Source organism: Molossus molossus, unplaced genomic scaffold (genome assembly GCF_014108415.1).
Source record: "Molossus molossus isolate mMolMol1 unplaced genomic scaffold, mMolMol1.p scaffold_m16_p_11, whole genome shotgun sequence".
Lineage (NCBI taxonomy): Eukaryota > Metazoa > Chordata > Mammalia > Chiroptera > Molossidae > Molossus > Molossus molossus.
Window position 1 is genome coordinate 57465793 of NW_023425346.1, and position 16288 is coordinate 57482080.

At 40.8% G+C, this 16288-nt stretch overlaps 1 protein-coding gene across 3 annotated transcripts in view; it reads right to left on the reverse strand.

Moving 5' to 3' along the window:
- SLC39A10 (solute carrier family 39 member 10) overlaps positions 1-16288 on the reverse strand; it is a 119757-nt gene that overhangs the window by 47792 nt on the left and 55677 nt on the right. The window contains exon 1 of one of the 3 annotated variants that reach the window (XM_036254480.1): positions 619-870. The exons of 1 other annotated variant lie outside the window; for it this stretch is intronic. In XM_036254480.1, coding sequence (XP_036110373.1) covers positions 619-652 — 34 coding nt within the window. In that variant the 5' untranslated portion in view covers positions 653-870. Of the gene's footprint in view, positions 1-346; positions 414-618; positions 871-16288 lie in introns of those variants that run through there. One more of the 3 variants, XM_036254481.1, reaches the window with a different exon arrangement.

Consider the following 16288-nt stretch of genomic DNA (forward strand, 5'->3'; position numbering starts at 1 on the left):
CTCGCTCCCCGCGCCGTCCCAGCCCCCACAGCAGGCGAGGCGGGCGCCGGTCCCGCACGCGGGGCAGACGCTGCCCGGCCGCCAACCCGCCAACCCGGGCAGCCGAGAGCGCACACGAGGAGCCGCGGCTCCCCACGCGCTGCCCCACGCGCTCTGCTCCGGCTCGCCGCCGACTGCAGCAGCTGCGGGAACTCCAGCGCCCGGCTCCCCGAGGGTCCCCCAGCCCCGGCTCCCAGGTCCTCGGCTCCCTTTCTACACCCCCGCTGTCCCGGGACTCGCAGTCTCCGCCGCGCTTGGGGCCGGTTCTGGGGGAGGGAATGTAAACAAATCGGGGTTTTATAGTTACCTCACACTCGAGTGCCGTGTGCATCTCCTCTCCGCTCGGTACCAAACCCCGGCTGCACCAAATCGTGTATTCACCAAAGCTGACTGCGCTAACTGCGTCGCGGAGGCCCGCGCGTCAGACGCCACACTACGCTACCGGCGTACCAAGCCCACTCAGGTCCCTGCGCAGCCGCACCCCGTCCGCCTAATGGGTGCTGCGTTCGGGGCGTACACGCATCACCCGGCCATTCACTTCGGATAACGCAACTTGCGTAGGAGGACCGCAACGCTCGCGGATTCCCCTCGGACAGTCAGAGCAATAGGACATTCGAGTCTACGCAAACGGCGGAGCTCCGTGGCTCGGCGCTAGTTTTGTTAAAAGAAAGAACGCGCGTAGGAGTTGGGGCGGCTTCTAACGCATGCGTGGAGCGCCCTTTACCACTTGCCTTTTCTCGCAGCTTTGCACGTTGGTTGCTGTGGCCTGGGGAGGTGGATGAGTAATGAAAGTTCCGAGCACAAACGCTTTAAGCAAAAGGTTTCAGATTGCTAACCGACGATGTTTATCTGTACACGGGTTAAACATCTAGGTTCATTTAATTCCTCTCCTTGGTTAAAGTAATCTTTCAGTCTTAAGAGAAAAAAAGCTAACGTTTATTTAGTGCTAAGTGCGAGATCTTTGGCATAGTTCTGCCCCCACCCCACAATTTATTCTAAAGCACCATTCCTGCAGGCCTTCCAGGCCTAAAAGGAAAGGTTGGATCCAGAGGGCATGTCAAGCGCTTGGAAAATCCTTGAGGCCTTGGACAAGTTTCCAAGGTTTTCCACCACCTCTGACTACCTAACTCATTATTAACACCCAACCACGCAATTCCATGCACTGCTAACCACATCGTGTTCATTCTTGCTCCCATTCCTTTGTGCACACCATACCTACCACCTGAATTGTTTCCTCCTCTCTTCTTAAGCAACTTACAAGCCATACTTTTTTTTTTTTTAATCCTCACCTGAGGACATTTTTCAATATTTTGTTCAAATAGAGTGGGAGGAAGAGAGAGAGAGAGAAACATCAACGTGAAAGGGGACGTGAAAGGGACACATCGAGTGGTTGCCAACCGCACAACCCAACCAGGGCCGGGGACAAACTGTAAACAAGGTACATGCCCTTAGCGGGAACCGAACCCGGGTCTCTCCAGATGGCAGGCCAACGCTCTAACCGCTGAGCCAAACCGGCCAGGGCCAAGCCATACTTTCTTAAAACGTGGCTCTGGACACCTTCCCTTTGCTCCATTACTTTGCTTCCTGGCACTTACTATATCTCCATGGTGAGTCTTATCTATATTCTGCCTGATGCCTTTTTCTGTATCCAGCCAAAATCTACTTAATAAAGTTCTGGAGGGGTGCCTTATTGATGTCCAGCAAAATGCATAAAACCATGCTCAGTAGTAAGGGCAAGTTTTACTACGTGTCAGGTACTTCCTAAGAGCTTTACATATGTATTCATTTCATCCTGGTAACACAGTGAGGTAGGTGTTATTATTCTACCCCAAAAAAAGGAGGAACAGGAAGTTCAGTAATTTGCCCAAGATCACAGAACAGGTAGGGAGGAAAGTTGGAATCCAACACAGTATGGCTCCATATTCTTGCTATTCTGGATGTGTACCATCATGAAGGAAGATAGGTTTGGTTTTGTATTTCTATTAAGAAAATCTTTTGTTGTTGTTAGTAATATCCTGAGGATATTTTAAATATTTAACATATATTTTAAATATATTGTTAATAACCTGAGGATATTTTTCCACTGATTTTTAGATAGAGTGGAAGGAAGGGACGGAGGGAGAGAGAGAGAGGGAGAAATGTTGATATGAGACACACAGATTGGTTGCCTCCTGCATGACACTGACCAGGCTAGGGATGGAACATGCAACCCAGGTATGTGCCTTTGACTAGGAAATGAACCTGGACGCTTTGGTCCACAGCCAATGCTGTAACTGCTGAGCCAAACTGGCCAGGACCAAAGAACATCTTTTAGGTGCTTAATAATTGTCTACTGTCTGCCAGGTTACTAAGCTTCTCATAGCCCTCTTTTTTTCTTGTTTGGAAAAGCTTCATTCCTGCCAGTTTCCACAGCTGCTATTAGGCAAGGGGAGAAGACCTGAGGTGTAGAGGAAAGAGATCGAGTCTGAGTCCTAGTTTCAACTCTCACCATTTGTCACTAACTGTTGGAGATAATGACCATGATCCTCAGATTCATGGATAAATTAAGGCAATTGGTCTAAATTTATCCTAAAGCCCTTAGATTTAATAAAATCAAAACTAAAGTCTGTAGATTTCATAAAATCAATATAGTACACAAACTATATATCAATACAGGTCATCTCTGGGGACCAAAGCATAATAAGCTTCCAAATTACCCTGATATTTTAAGGCTCATAATTATTTTATTGAACACATTATTATCACCTTCAAAATATATGCAGTCTTTCTTCTAAATATCAATAAGATATAGCACTTACATTCTTTATATTTTAGGACATCCACACTGATTTTTAGTTATGTACTTACAGAGCTACTGTTTAGCTGGTACAGGTACAGCTGAACTGATTGATCAAATATTAAAATACTCTATACAAGTTAGTCAACAGCTGCAGCTCCAAATTGAATTGCCCCAAAAGTCCCACCCTTGTACCAGCCCCTTCTTTTAGGATTCCCCAGACTTCCCACATTACAGGACCTAAAGGGTTAATGCCTGGCTAAGAAGGAAACCTATAGGACCCAACTCTTATCAGAGACCTTCATTCTAATTGGTTGTTGCCTATGCTTTACTAATTGTTATATGTTTTAAACATTATCCCTGCATAAAACTATAGGGTAAGCTACTTGAAAATAAACCATGTCTCCTACCACTTTATATACTCACCCAAGCATTCATATATGGTTCACATGTATTCACACTGATTTAGGGAAGAGCTTAAAACAGAATTACTAGGTAGGGTAAATGATTGAGCTGAAAACTAGTACAGTTATATGATGTTTCCTATTGGGAATAAATTTCAGAAGATGACCTGGAGCCTTACTCAAAAATCACCTGCTGAGTTAAACCATGCATAGTGCAGCAAAAATATCACTGTAATGTATATTTTATTTTTATCAGTTTTATATACACAATGTGTCAGGGTACAGAATTTTTAATATGTTAGAATCATAGAATTTCTAAAAGGGTCAGACATGAAGCCCATCTGAACTGTAAAAACAGTAACAGATGATCTGCAGTTCCGGGGGGAAGAGAATATTGAATTGTGTGTAAATGGTTTACCTTTTATTTGTTCTGCTTGTTCACATTGCTTCAGTCACAATTTTATTTCACATATCTAAAATTTTAAGCATGATTAATCTACCTTTTTGAGGCATGTTATAATAAATCCAATGGGCTTTTCTGTTTCTCAGGATTTGAAAAGAACCTGCTACAATAAGTAAAGGAAATGAGAACCACACTTCATACCTCAATCTTTAGTTGTAACTAAAAGGAAGTCCATGTTATAACTTGTTTTGTTCCTCTAGTAAAGAAGAAAATTGTCATCATTCACAACAAAGTTAAGAACCTTCAATTAAATTTATAAAGAACATGACTGATTCTAAGAAATCAAATCTTTCAAAGTCAGTTATTCTTTCCATAAATCAGGCTTAGTAATAACCAAAGATAAAGAAACCTTAACTTCAGGTTCAATTTAAACGGCCAAAAATGTTTGGTTCAGACAAGGTTATGATTAGAGGCAAGAGTAACAAGGAAGACTAAATTATATTGCTATATAGCCCTGAGGTGAAGGGTACTAATTATCAGAAATAGGTATTAAAAGATTGGAAAAAGAAGATCTCAGGAATATGTTTTAAACATAGGCCTCAAAATTAACTACTTATTCACTTTTAGAGACTATATTTTAAGCCTAAAGATTTAAAGCCCCAGCTCTAGATCTGAAGCCAGAAAAAGGTGAAAGATACATCCCATTTCTGTTCTTGCAGCCTGTGGTACTGTGTGACATGTAACATGTCAAGCCCATGGTCAGGATGGAGAGTGGGGGCTGTTGGGCAGATCTCTTCTGATCCCTTGAGTAATTATGGCCCTACCATCTCATCTAAAGACTTGCCATTCTGGGCCTAGCCAGGTAGCTCAGTTGGGTACAACATTGTCCCATAGGCCACGGTTGCTAATTCAATCCCTGATCAAGGCACATACAAGAATCAACCAATAAGTCCAGCAGGTGTGGCTCAGTGGTTGAGCACTGACCCATTCACCAAGAGGTCACCAGTTCAATTCCCAGTCAGGGCACATGACCAGGTTGTGGGCCCCATGCCCAGTTGGGGGCATGCAGGAGAACTGATGTTCTCGCTTATTGATGTTTCTATCTCTCTCTTCCTCTTTTCCTCTTCTCTAAAATCAATAAAGAAAAAAATTTTTTTGAAAAGCAATCAACAAATGAATGCATAAATAAGTAGAACAACAAATTGATCTCTCTCCTCTCTCTCAAATCAATAAATAAAAATTAAAATAAAAAAAGACTTGCCATTCCTAAAATTAAGATAAAGAGGCCTTGAGACCTTGAGCTTGTATGGAAGTTCACATCAAAGGAGTCCTTTCTAAAGAGTAGGACTCATACAACTGACAAGGCCATTTATTCTCTTCCACAGAGCCCACCACTTTGAGGAGGGTACACAACGGCAGGGAGAGATGAACTAATCCCATCCTGGTGTGAGACAAATTTGACTGATGTGCCTGTCAAGTGAGACCATTCTGAGTTGGTAGGTTTAAGCAACAAAACGAGTTTCAGACTATCTGCAGAAACAAAAATAGATTGGAGAAATGAAACAATTAAAACAACATTTCAAGCAACTCCCACTCATGGTAGAAAAATTAACTTCTATGTGATTTACCTAGATGATGCTAACATTAAACTAGCCAAAACCTTTGGTTTCAATTCATCGTAATACAAGCAAAGGCCCTTAGCATTAGACATCCCTCCTGGAAGAAAGGCTTAAAGCCTCTGATTCACCATGGCACATCCTTTCAAAAACAGAAATGAAACCTAGCCTATGAGAAAGAGGAAGACCCACTTAGAAGAATGAAAATAAGCAAGAAGCTCAGAGCAAGAGCCAGGATAACAAGGAGACCACACATTTGCCTATAAGCTGGTGCCAGCAATGCTTCTCACCCCAAACCTACTATATTGTGCTCACCAATCCCTGGAAATCCACATTTATAACTTTATTCCTGGGCCTTGAAACCAATAAGATTTGGACCCTGAAGGAAGTTACTATCATTTTATTATTTATTTATACTGCTCTGAGAGTATGTTTTTTTTTCCCCTTCAGGTATTTTCTGAATAGGAAGTTTCAAGAAGGGAGAAAACATGATTATCTAGATGTCTAACAGTACTGTGGTATAAAGAGACAGAAGGAAACCTAGACAACAAGCTAACTTCTCCATCTGGCTTCTAGCCAGCCTTATTCACTCACAGAATACTAAGATAAAGGAGAACTGTAGGCCTGGCAAGCAGCCATCTGTACCAATCATGGGGCCTAGATGCCAACAGGTGCAGCCATTTGGGATCTCTTGCAGCTCTGGGGGCACAGCAGAAATCAACTTTCCAAACCTTAACTCCTAGTCCAAAGGAATAAAAAAAGGAACATAACCGATGAACTCTGAGTTTCACTTTGTCTCTATCATGTCACGAAACCTTGTTCCAAACACATTTTCCATCAGATTACTAAAAGTACCTAAACTTCATACTTTTCTCAACTTGTTACCTATACTTTGCATTTTTTTCTATATGCCTAGCACCCTAGTACTCAATCATCCAGAATTCACATAAGCATACTATTTTTGAAGGGTATATTTTTACACATGTATTTTTTGAACACCCTCCTTATTTCACGTACATGTAAACAATATAGGTTGAGTGTATTCCTATTATAGGACTTACCATTATGTTCTGCAATATTGTAATTTCTTGTCGAGTCTCCTACTAGATTGTGAATTTTTTGAAAGCAGAAATAAATTTTTCAACTTTAAAAATACATAAAAAACAAAACAAAACATATACTTCTGGTCAAGATGGAGGCGTAGGTAAACGTAGCATTGCCTCCTCCCACATCAAAATTACAACTAAACTACAACACAACCATCATTCAGAACTGCCTAACATCGAGCTGAATGAAAGTCCTACCACTATGCAATTAAAGAAGCAGCTACATCCAGACTGGCAGGAGAGGTGGAGGCACAGACGAGCTGGTCCCACACCATGTGTGGCAGATAAAAATCAGGACACCTCAGCTGGAAGGTCCTGAGCACTGAGGGGGTCCGTATCCCATACCAGGCCTCCAGCTCAGGGTTTCAGTGCCAGAAAGAGAAGTCCCCATAACTTCTTGGTGAAAAAACCAACGGGAACTGAGGCTCAGGGAGGCTGAGGCTGCTGGAGCCCCAGGCAGATCCTCTTAAAGGGCCCATGCACCAACTTACTCAGACTTGTTCCCTCTGAGCTCGGAGGGGTGGCAGCTTGAGGTGCGCCAGAGACATACAGGGAAGAACTGAGCTGTTTGGCCTCGGGACAAGGGCTGGAGGGGCAGCTTTCTCCTGGACAGAGGTGCTGGCAGAGGCTGATGTTCCTTTGGTGAGCCCTTCCCGGGGGCAGCAGACAGCTGCCATATCTGGGACTCCAGCAACCTGGATCATACTGTTTTCTCCACCCCGGTGATTCCCTGAGGCCCTACCCCACCCAACTTTCGGGCCCACCCAAGCTGTATCCAAAGGCTTTACCATAGGATTGGCCTGTCTTGGATCCTGCTTCCAAGTTTTCTAAAATCTCTCAAACAAGCAGCATCTGCTCTCAACAAGCCCCATACCTCTTGTTTAGTGGCCCCAGGCCTGGCAGTAGAAGCAGCCAATCTTGGCTCACAACTTGGCTTTTCCTGAATACCTCCAAGCCCAGCAAAAGCAGCAGCCATCTGCAGATCACTTTGTAGCTTATGCCAGGTGACACTGGATAGAACACAGGCAGTGGCTGACCTTGCCCCAGAGCCAGCACACTCAGTGGACAGCTTCAGACCACATCAAAGCACCACCCCCCAACCACCTCCACAAGTGACACACTCACAATGAGCAGACTCAGTGGGTACCAGAGCCCTGATGAAGTAAGTCTTGCTCTGTGTGGTGGGCCTCTACACTGCTGATCCTCCAAGGTAGTCAGAGGTCAGTGGCTAGTGGGCATACCCAGTCCTTGCAGCTGATCAGCCTGAGTAAATCCCTCCCATTGATATGCCAACAGCAATCAAGACTCAATTACAACAGAAAGGCATACAGTCCACACAAGGGGTGCACCTCGAGGGCCCAGTTGGCGTGATCAAGGAGGCTGTGCCACTGGATCCTACAGGATACCTACAACAATAGGCCACCCTACGAAGCCTAGGAGACATAGCAACTCTACCTAATATATAGAAACATCACAGGGAAGCAGCCAAAATGAGACAAAGAAACATTTCCCAAATGAAAGAAAAAAAACAAAACTCCAGGAAAAAACTAAACAAAATGGAGATAAGCAATCAATCAGATGCAAAGTTCAAAACACAGGTTATAAGGTTGCTCAAGGAACTTGGTGAGACATTCAAGGAACTTAAGGAGACTTCCAAGGAACTTAGTGAGAACATCAACAACATAAAAAAGAACTTGTCAGAAATGAATACACTAACTGAAATAAAAAATAATTTACAGGGAATCAATAATAGAATAGGTAAAGCCAAGAAGCAAACCTTGGAATATAAGGAAGCAAAAAACACCCAATCAGAACAGCAAAAAGAAAAAAGAATCCAAAAAACTGAGGATAGTGTAAGGAGCCTATGGGACACCTTCAAGCACGCCAACATTCACGTCATAGGGGTGCCAGAGAGAGAAGAGAGAGAGCAAGAAATGGAAAGCCTGTTTGAAAAAATGACAGAAAACGTCCCTAACTTAGTGAAGGACACAGACATACAAGTCCAGGAAGCACAGAAAGTCCCAAACAAGTTGAACCCAAAGAGGTCCACACCAAGACACATCATTATCAAAATGCCAAAAATTAAATACAAAGAGACAATCTTAAAAGCAGCAAGAGAAAAGCAGTTCATCACCTACAAAGGATCTCCCATAAGACTGTCAGCTGATTTCTCAAAAGAAACTGCAGGCCAGAAAGGAGTGGCGAGAGATATTTAAGGTGATGAAAAGCAACGACCTACAACCAAGATTACTCTATCCTGAAGAACTGTCATTTAGAATCGATGGACATATCAAGAGTTTCCCAGACAAGAAAAAGCTAAAGGAGTTCATCACCACCAAACCAGTATTATATGAAATGAAGGGTCTTCTTAAAGGAGAAGAACAACAAAAATATAAACAATAAAACGGCAATTAATACATATCTATCAACAATTGAATCTACAAACAAAATGAGCAAGCAGAACAGAAACAGACTCATAAATACTGAGAACTTTCTGTTGCTTGCCAGATGGGTGGGGGCTGGGGGGGATAGGTGAAAAAGATGAAGGAATTAAGAAGTACAAATTGGTTGTTAGACTGATGAACCTCAAAGGGAAGGGGAGAGGGAGGGTGAGATGAGATAAACCAAAGAACTTCTATGAATATATGCATAACCAATGGAGACCGACAATAGTGTGGGGAAGGCAGGAGGGGGGCAGAAATGAGGAAGAGTAGGAGGTTAATATGGAAAAAAAGGGGGGAACATCTGTAATACATGCAACAATAAAGATGAGTTAAAAAGAAAGAAAGAAAGAAAGAAAGAAAGAAAGAAAGAAAGAAAGAAAGAAAGAAAGAAAGAAAGAAAGAAAGAAAGAAAAGAAATAAATAGCCCTGGCCAGTTTAGCTCAGCAGTTAGAGCATCGGACTGCGGTCTAGAGAGACCCGGGTTCAGTTCCCACTAGGGGCGCATACCTCGGTTGCAGTTTGTCCCCGGCCCTGGTTGGTCGTGTGGGTGGCAGCCACTCAGTGTGCCCTTTCACGTCGATGTTTCTCTCTCTCTCTCTTCCTCTTTCTCCCTCCCACTCTATCTGAACAAAAAATGGAAAAATGTCCTCGGGTGAGGATTAAAAAAAAAAAAAAAGAAAGAAAGAAATATAAGTATCTACATGAATAATGCAAATTGGAAGAATATTTCTAGATGGTTATATTTTAAGGAATATTATCAACATGGAAATGAATGAGCAAGAGTTACCATGTAAATATTTGTGAAAACAGGTTCATTTACTTAACTGATTAAAATGAACTCATTTTAAATGTCATCATATGAGAGCAAATTTCAAATTTTGCCTAGGGCTTCTAAGATAATTAATAATGAGGCCCATTTAAAAACTGACATTTATGAAAACAATCAAGTACATCTTTTAAAATCAAGACACAGTTGGTTTATTTTAACAGGTGTTGCTCACTTTTATTTTTTAAGATTTTGACCTTAATAATGCAGCAAAATTCTAAATATTCAGGGAAGTAATAAATAAATTGTCAAAACAAGAATAGCTTGTAGAGATTTATGAATTTTTCTTGCACTGTTTCTAAGTAAAGCTCAAATCATATTTTATTTTTACTAAAAATTTTTAATTGCGTCATAGAATTCCGTGAACATCTTCTTACCAGCACACATCCTTAGAGAAGTTTTAGAAATGTTCTGATGTTTTTTGCGGAATGATCCTGGCAGTACCTAGTAGTTAGCAACCTACTATGCTTGGCTTTCTTTCTCATACGTAGATGACCTCATCGACAGCCTCCACTGATTGCATTCCACTCAAGTTTCATTCCAATTACAATGACAGTTGCTTTCCCTAAGCAGTTATGTTTCACAGTTTTTTTTCCCACACTAAACACAGGAAGGTGTATGGTTTAAAATATGCCAAGCATCATTTAAAATGCTTAAATACAATAACTCATTTTATTCCTATGACGGCCCTGCAAGGTAGATTTTATTATGCCCATCTCATACATGAGGAAAACTGAGGTGGTGACATAGCATGTGGCAGACCCAGGACTCCAGTCCAGACAGTGTGGCTGTAGGCGGGATGGATGCTCTTAACCCTTACATTACCTTACCTCTTTTATCAAGACTGTGTGTGCAGGTCCTCGTTTTTGTGAGGGTTATCTACATTACTTGCTCTGCAAATGTTAACTTCTTAAAAAAAAATCAGTAGAACAGCCCTGTCTGTTTTGGCTCAGCAGTTAGAGCGTCAGCCTGCAGACTGAAGGGTCATGGGTTCAATTCCCAGTCAAGGTCACATACCTGGGTTGCCAGTTCGATCCATATGGGAGGCAGCCAATCAACATGCCTCTCTCACGGTGATGTTTCTCACTCTCTCTTGCTCTCTCCCCATCCCTCTCTTTCACTCTGTCTAAAAATCAATGGAAAAATATCCTCAGGTGAAGATTAACAAAAATAATAATGATAATTTAAAAATTTCTTAAAAAAAAAATCAGTAGAACCATAAACTGGTGGCTTCCCAGCCCATGAATGTTGCAGTTCAATGGACATTTTAAATGGAACAAAGAATATAATAAAAACATTTCAAAATACTTATAATGTGAACATTTGTTCTTTCTTGCTTTATCTTTCAGCTTGACTAGCTTGAATCAATTCCAAGGGAGATGTTTATTCCAGTCTCTTAAATTAGAATGTTAATTAGTCAGTCTGGTTATACATTTAGTTGAAAACTTTTCCCTCTTTATGGTGATTTGATATAGTTGTCGAAGTATTTATTTTTACCAGTAAGGTTGTATTAAAAATTGGACAGAATCAGATGTATGTCAATGACTTTGATCACAGTCATGTAAATATGAATTACTTAGGTGCTAATCAATGAAGAATTGGTCAGGTGCAGGCAAATTCCAGCAGATTAAAAGTGCAATTCATTTAGGGATTAAAGGTTCATTACAGTCCTTCGATTTATATGAATCTATTTCCTCTGCAAGTCAAACATTAAAGAATGGAAATACCTTCAAGCAAAAAGTTTGTGCTCCTTTTATGTGCAAGCTGCTCTGTTAAGCAGCTGGGAAATGAGGACGAACAAAATATGATTCCTGTGCTTAAGTAGCTTACAATCCAGTCGGGGATGTAATTACAGAGGAAATTACAGTACAGAGTGGCAAGTGCTATGCTAGAGACAGGTATGGGTTGCTATGGCAGCAAAAGGCCAAAAAGCTATGGCTTGCAGAAGGAAGTGACACTCAGTATCTGAGGGGAAGGATGAGTAGGAGAGCTGGGCAAAGAACTGGGCAGAGCAACCCAAGCAGAGGAGTGAAATGAGTGAAAATGTGGTTCTCGTTTGGGGGAACTGAAACACATAGTGGGAGTGTGTGTAAGAGAAGAGACAATTCCAGTAAGCAAGGCCTTTGTGTACCACGTGTGAGCCTAAATGCTACCCTGACAGCAGGTAAGAGCCCATGAAAGATTTTAAGCAGGCAACTGGCACGACCACAGGCGAGAAGGGAAGTAGGTAATATGGTAAGTTTGGTAGGCAGATAATGCTCTCTCTTCCCTCACCCCAAAAATGTCCTAATCCCTGGACCTTGTGGGTGTGTTAGTTTACATGACAAGGGGGAATTGAGATTGGGGATGGGATTAGGTTGCTAATTTGCTGACTTTGAAATGAGGAGATTATCCTGAATTAGCCAGGTGGGCTCAATTTAATCACAAGGGTCCTTAAAAGTGGAAGAAGACACAGGGGAGTCAGTGGGAGAAGTGACTATGGAAGTATAGTAAGAGAAAGCTACAAACTGAGGAAAGTGAGCAGCCTCTAGAAGTTGAAAAGGGAAAGGTAATGGGCTCCTCCCTAGAGCTTCCAGAAGGAAAGCAGCCCTGTAAAAACCTTGGTTTTAGCCCAATGAGATTGTGTCAGACCGCTGACCTACAGAACTGTAAGAAAATAAATGTGGCCCTGGCCAGTTTGGCTCAGCGGTTTGAGCGTCCGCCTGCGGTCTGGAGAGACCCGGGTTCGGTTCCCGCTAAGGGCATGTACCTCGGTTGCAGTTTGTCCCCGGCCCTGGTTGGTCGTGCGGGTGGCAGCCACTCGATGTGTCCCTTTCACATCAATGTTTCCCTCTCTCTCTCTTCCTCTCTCTCCCTCCCACTCTATCTGTACAAAAAAAAAAAGGAAAAATGTCCTCGGGTGAGGATAAAAAATAAAATAAAATAAATATGCATTGTTTTAAGCTGCCAAGTTTGAGGTAATGTGTTACTGCAGCAATAGAAAACCAATACAAGTAAGAAGCTATTATAGCAATAATCCATGTGTGATATGACCATGGACAAACAGAAATTGTTGGACTTGATAAGTGTCGAGGAGATAGAATCAAATTGAAACCCCAACTGTATCAATGTACTAGCTGTGAACTTGAAAGACCCTTTAATCATTTAGCTTTGTTTGAAATAACTATAGAATGAGCAATGTTTTGTAGGGTATTGTTTGTTTTAATTTGTTTTTCTCAAGGTAAATACATTAACATTAGCTTAAAAATTCAAATAGAAATACATGCTATACCATGAATGAATCTTGAAAACATACTAAGTGAAATAAGTCAAACAAAAACACAAAGATTTTATGATTCCACTGATATGAGACACCTAGAATAGGCAAAGTCATAGAGGCAGAAGGTATTAAAACAGAGATCAGGGGATGGAGGGTGAGGGAAGGGGTTGAGGGAGAGATAGAATGGGAGTTAATGTTTAATGGGTAGAGTTTCTATCTGGGATGATGAAAAATTTTGGAAATGGATTGTGATGATGGCTACACAACATTGAGGATGCACCTAATGCCAATGAATTGTACACTTACAATTAGTTAAAATGGTACATTTTGTTATTTATATTTTACCACCACAAAAATATAATGATTAAATACATCCATTTATTGTACTATATCTTAGGTACCAGCAATAAAAGAGTGAAATATTTTAATGAATTTATCTTCATCTATTGATGAATCAATAAAACCTCTTTGCGTATTATACCTTTAAAAATGTCTAAAATAGTATATTTTGTTATGTATATTTACCCACAGTAAAAATTAAAACATCAGAGAGAATAGAAATAGCAATCCATCACCAACTCCAGGATCTATCTCCTCAGAACAAAACCTTCAATTATTTTAGTATTTCTCCATGGATTTATCTCCTTATTTTAAAATGGTATGCTTGTCCTGCCATTTCATCAATTTAAGCATCTGCTATTGACTTTCAATAAGGAATATCAGGATTTAACTTCCTAAATACACACACTCATTACCTGGGAGATTGGGCGGTCTGTTCCTTACACAGATATAGACATATCCTTTTGTTTCCAGGAATACTTTTCACCTCCTTTCACGAGGGGCTCGGTGTTTCCAATTCTCGAGTGTTTCTGGGGTGGGCTTCCTTCTCCCTGCCATTCCCATCCCCAGGGACTAAGTTTCCGGAGGGAATAGCTCACCATTCCCCTTCCATCTTCTAAAAGTGTTTATTACTTCATACGCATTATCTTCTCTGTTGATAGCTGTATTTTTGTTATTTTGCTTTACTACTCCCTTTGTGGGTTGTAATGAAGGAGCAAAAATAAACCCACATGTCCCATTTGCCGTGTTTAACCAGAAATACCCCAGGGTTACTTATAAGATTAAAGGAACTAATACGGGTAATGAAATTATGTAGGGAAAATATTTTGCAAAGTCCTTGACACCTAATAAGGTCCAAGCTACAGCAACAAGGAAGTTGTTATTACTATCATCAGCAGCAGCATCATTTATCTAGCAAAAGGTTATTTGTGTGGACTGCACGGAATTCCACAAAACACTGCCTACAACAAATATCACTGTTGTTTTCCAGCATTAATTGCATTTGATCAGAAATTTGTTTTTCTTGGGGAAAAAAGGCACTTTTCATGATGTGTTTATATAGTGAAATGTTCTGCACAGAAGGATAATCTAGATTACCTGAAACTTTTTCAGCCTTTGGGTTTCACTGTCTCAGAGAGGCCTTATTTATCTCGATAACTGTCTTCCCCTATTCTAACTTCATATGGTTCTCTCTCATTATAGACTATTTCTTTCCTTTATAGCTTTGATTACAGTTTTAAAACATCTCTTTCAGCGTGTGTGTGTGTGTGTGTGTGTAAGAGATTTGTTCCTAACCAGACTCTTCAAGGACAAGGGACCATGGGAGTTGTAGTCATCAACAAGGCCCAACATAGTGCCTTCAAAGGGACTGCTTTTAATAAATGGGACACCGGGTAATATGTAAAATAGACCATGTAATGAGATACCATATTTGGAGAAAAACACAGAGAAATATTTTGTAAATTAATAGAGGTGGGATTTGGGGGAAGTTATCAGAGTTTTGGAATTTTTCTATCATAGTACTGTTACTACTACTACTAATGTAGATTTATTTAGTGTTTGCTATGTGTAAGACCTTTCTTAAATGTCTCACATACATTATCATCTTATTTAATTCTTACAACAACCCTATGCACTCTTATTATTCCCATTTTACTGATAAGAATACAGCTATAGAAAAGTGACAAAACCTGTCTAGTTACGAACACCTGCTAAAGTTCAAATTCACAGTCCAAGTTCAAAGCTCTTGATTTTAAACCACTAAACTAATTATCACTGTGTGTGTGTGTGTGTGTGTGTGTGTGTCAGAGAGAGGAAATGTACTTGCTAAATTTCAAATCTGTTTATAATACACTAATTGCCAAATTGTTTTTGCCAACAAAAATGTTCTTCAGATTGAACTTTCAGCTAAATTTAGAAATGAAGTTCTAACACTTCTATTTGTATTTTATTTTATTTGAATTTTTATATTTTGTAGCACTCTACAGTCATACTAAAAGTAAAGCACATTTTAAAAATATTTACTGCATTTGTACAATATCTAAACTGATACCCAACATTGTTAAATAATAGGTTTGGTGACTGGTAATCAGTCAGTTCTGGATTAACCTGATAATGGGAGTGGCGTTGAGGAGATAACAGCTAACACAAAATTACTGTAACAATGAAGTTCTGATAAACTCTTCTTAAGGATAGATGAACTGGCTTTTGGACTAACCATGGTTAAATGATGGTAGAATCTTACCAGTTTGGGGCTGGGAGGAAAGACTGTCCAGTAGAGGATGAGGTAAGAAGACTGAAAAATTCAGGTTCAAGGTCCCTGTTTCTTCTCTTTTCTAGTGTTCCTCCCTGAGCCCCAACCTACCATAGGTTGGCCCTTTTTTCAAACCACCAGTAATCAGCTACAGTTTTTCTGCAAAATGGTTTATCTATTACCATAATTAGTAGAAAAGTGATAGTATGACTGAACATAATTTGACTGATCTGAATGTACAAGTGTAACCATTAACATCCCAATTAAGCTATAAAAAGACTATGCATTCCTTTGTTTTAAGGCTGCAGCCGACCTTATGATATCTTAAGAGTATGTAAATAAAACCCTATGTTATTCTTCTTTATCTAGCCTTCTTTTACAGCTTAAAAGAAGGCTGTTTCCTGGGGAAGAAAACCCATAGGTATCCACAGGTCTCCCCAGTAAAACTACAAAGTCCTATTTGAAGAGAGAGAGAGAGAGAGAATAGTGAAAGAAAAGGGGGAGAGAGAACTTTGGCAAGTGACAGTCCCTTAGCCCCTCTTTCTCTTCGCTTCTTGAAAAGATGGGCTACCCATACCCCTCTCCCTGAGCTCTTTGTTCAACTTTCCCTCTTCCTCCTTATAAAAACCTCTGTCTACACTGAGATCTTCAGGTGGGTTTTTGAGGACTGGGAAAAGTTCCTCATCTCCTTGATATGCCGGCACTCAAACCTCTTTCATCCAGTTGGTGTGGCTCAGTGGTTGAGCGTAGACCCATGCACCAAGAGGTCACTGGTTCGATTCCTGGTCAAGACACATGTCCAGGTTGTGGGCCCAATCCCCA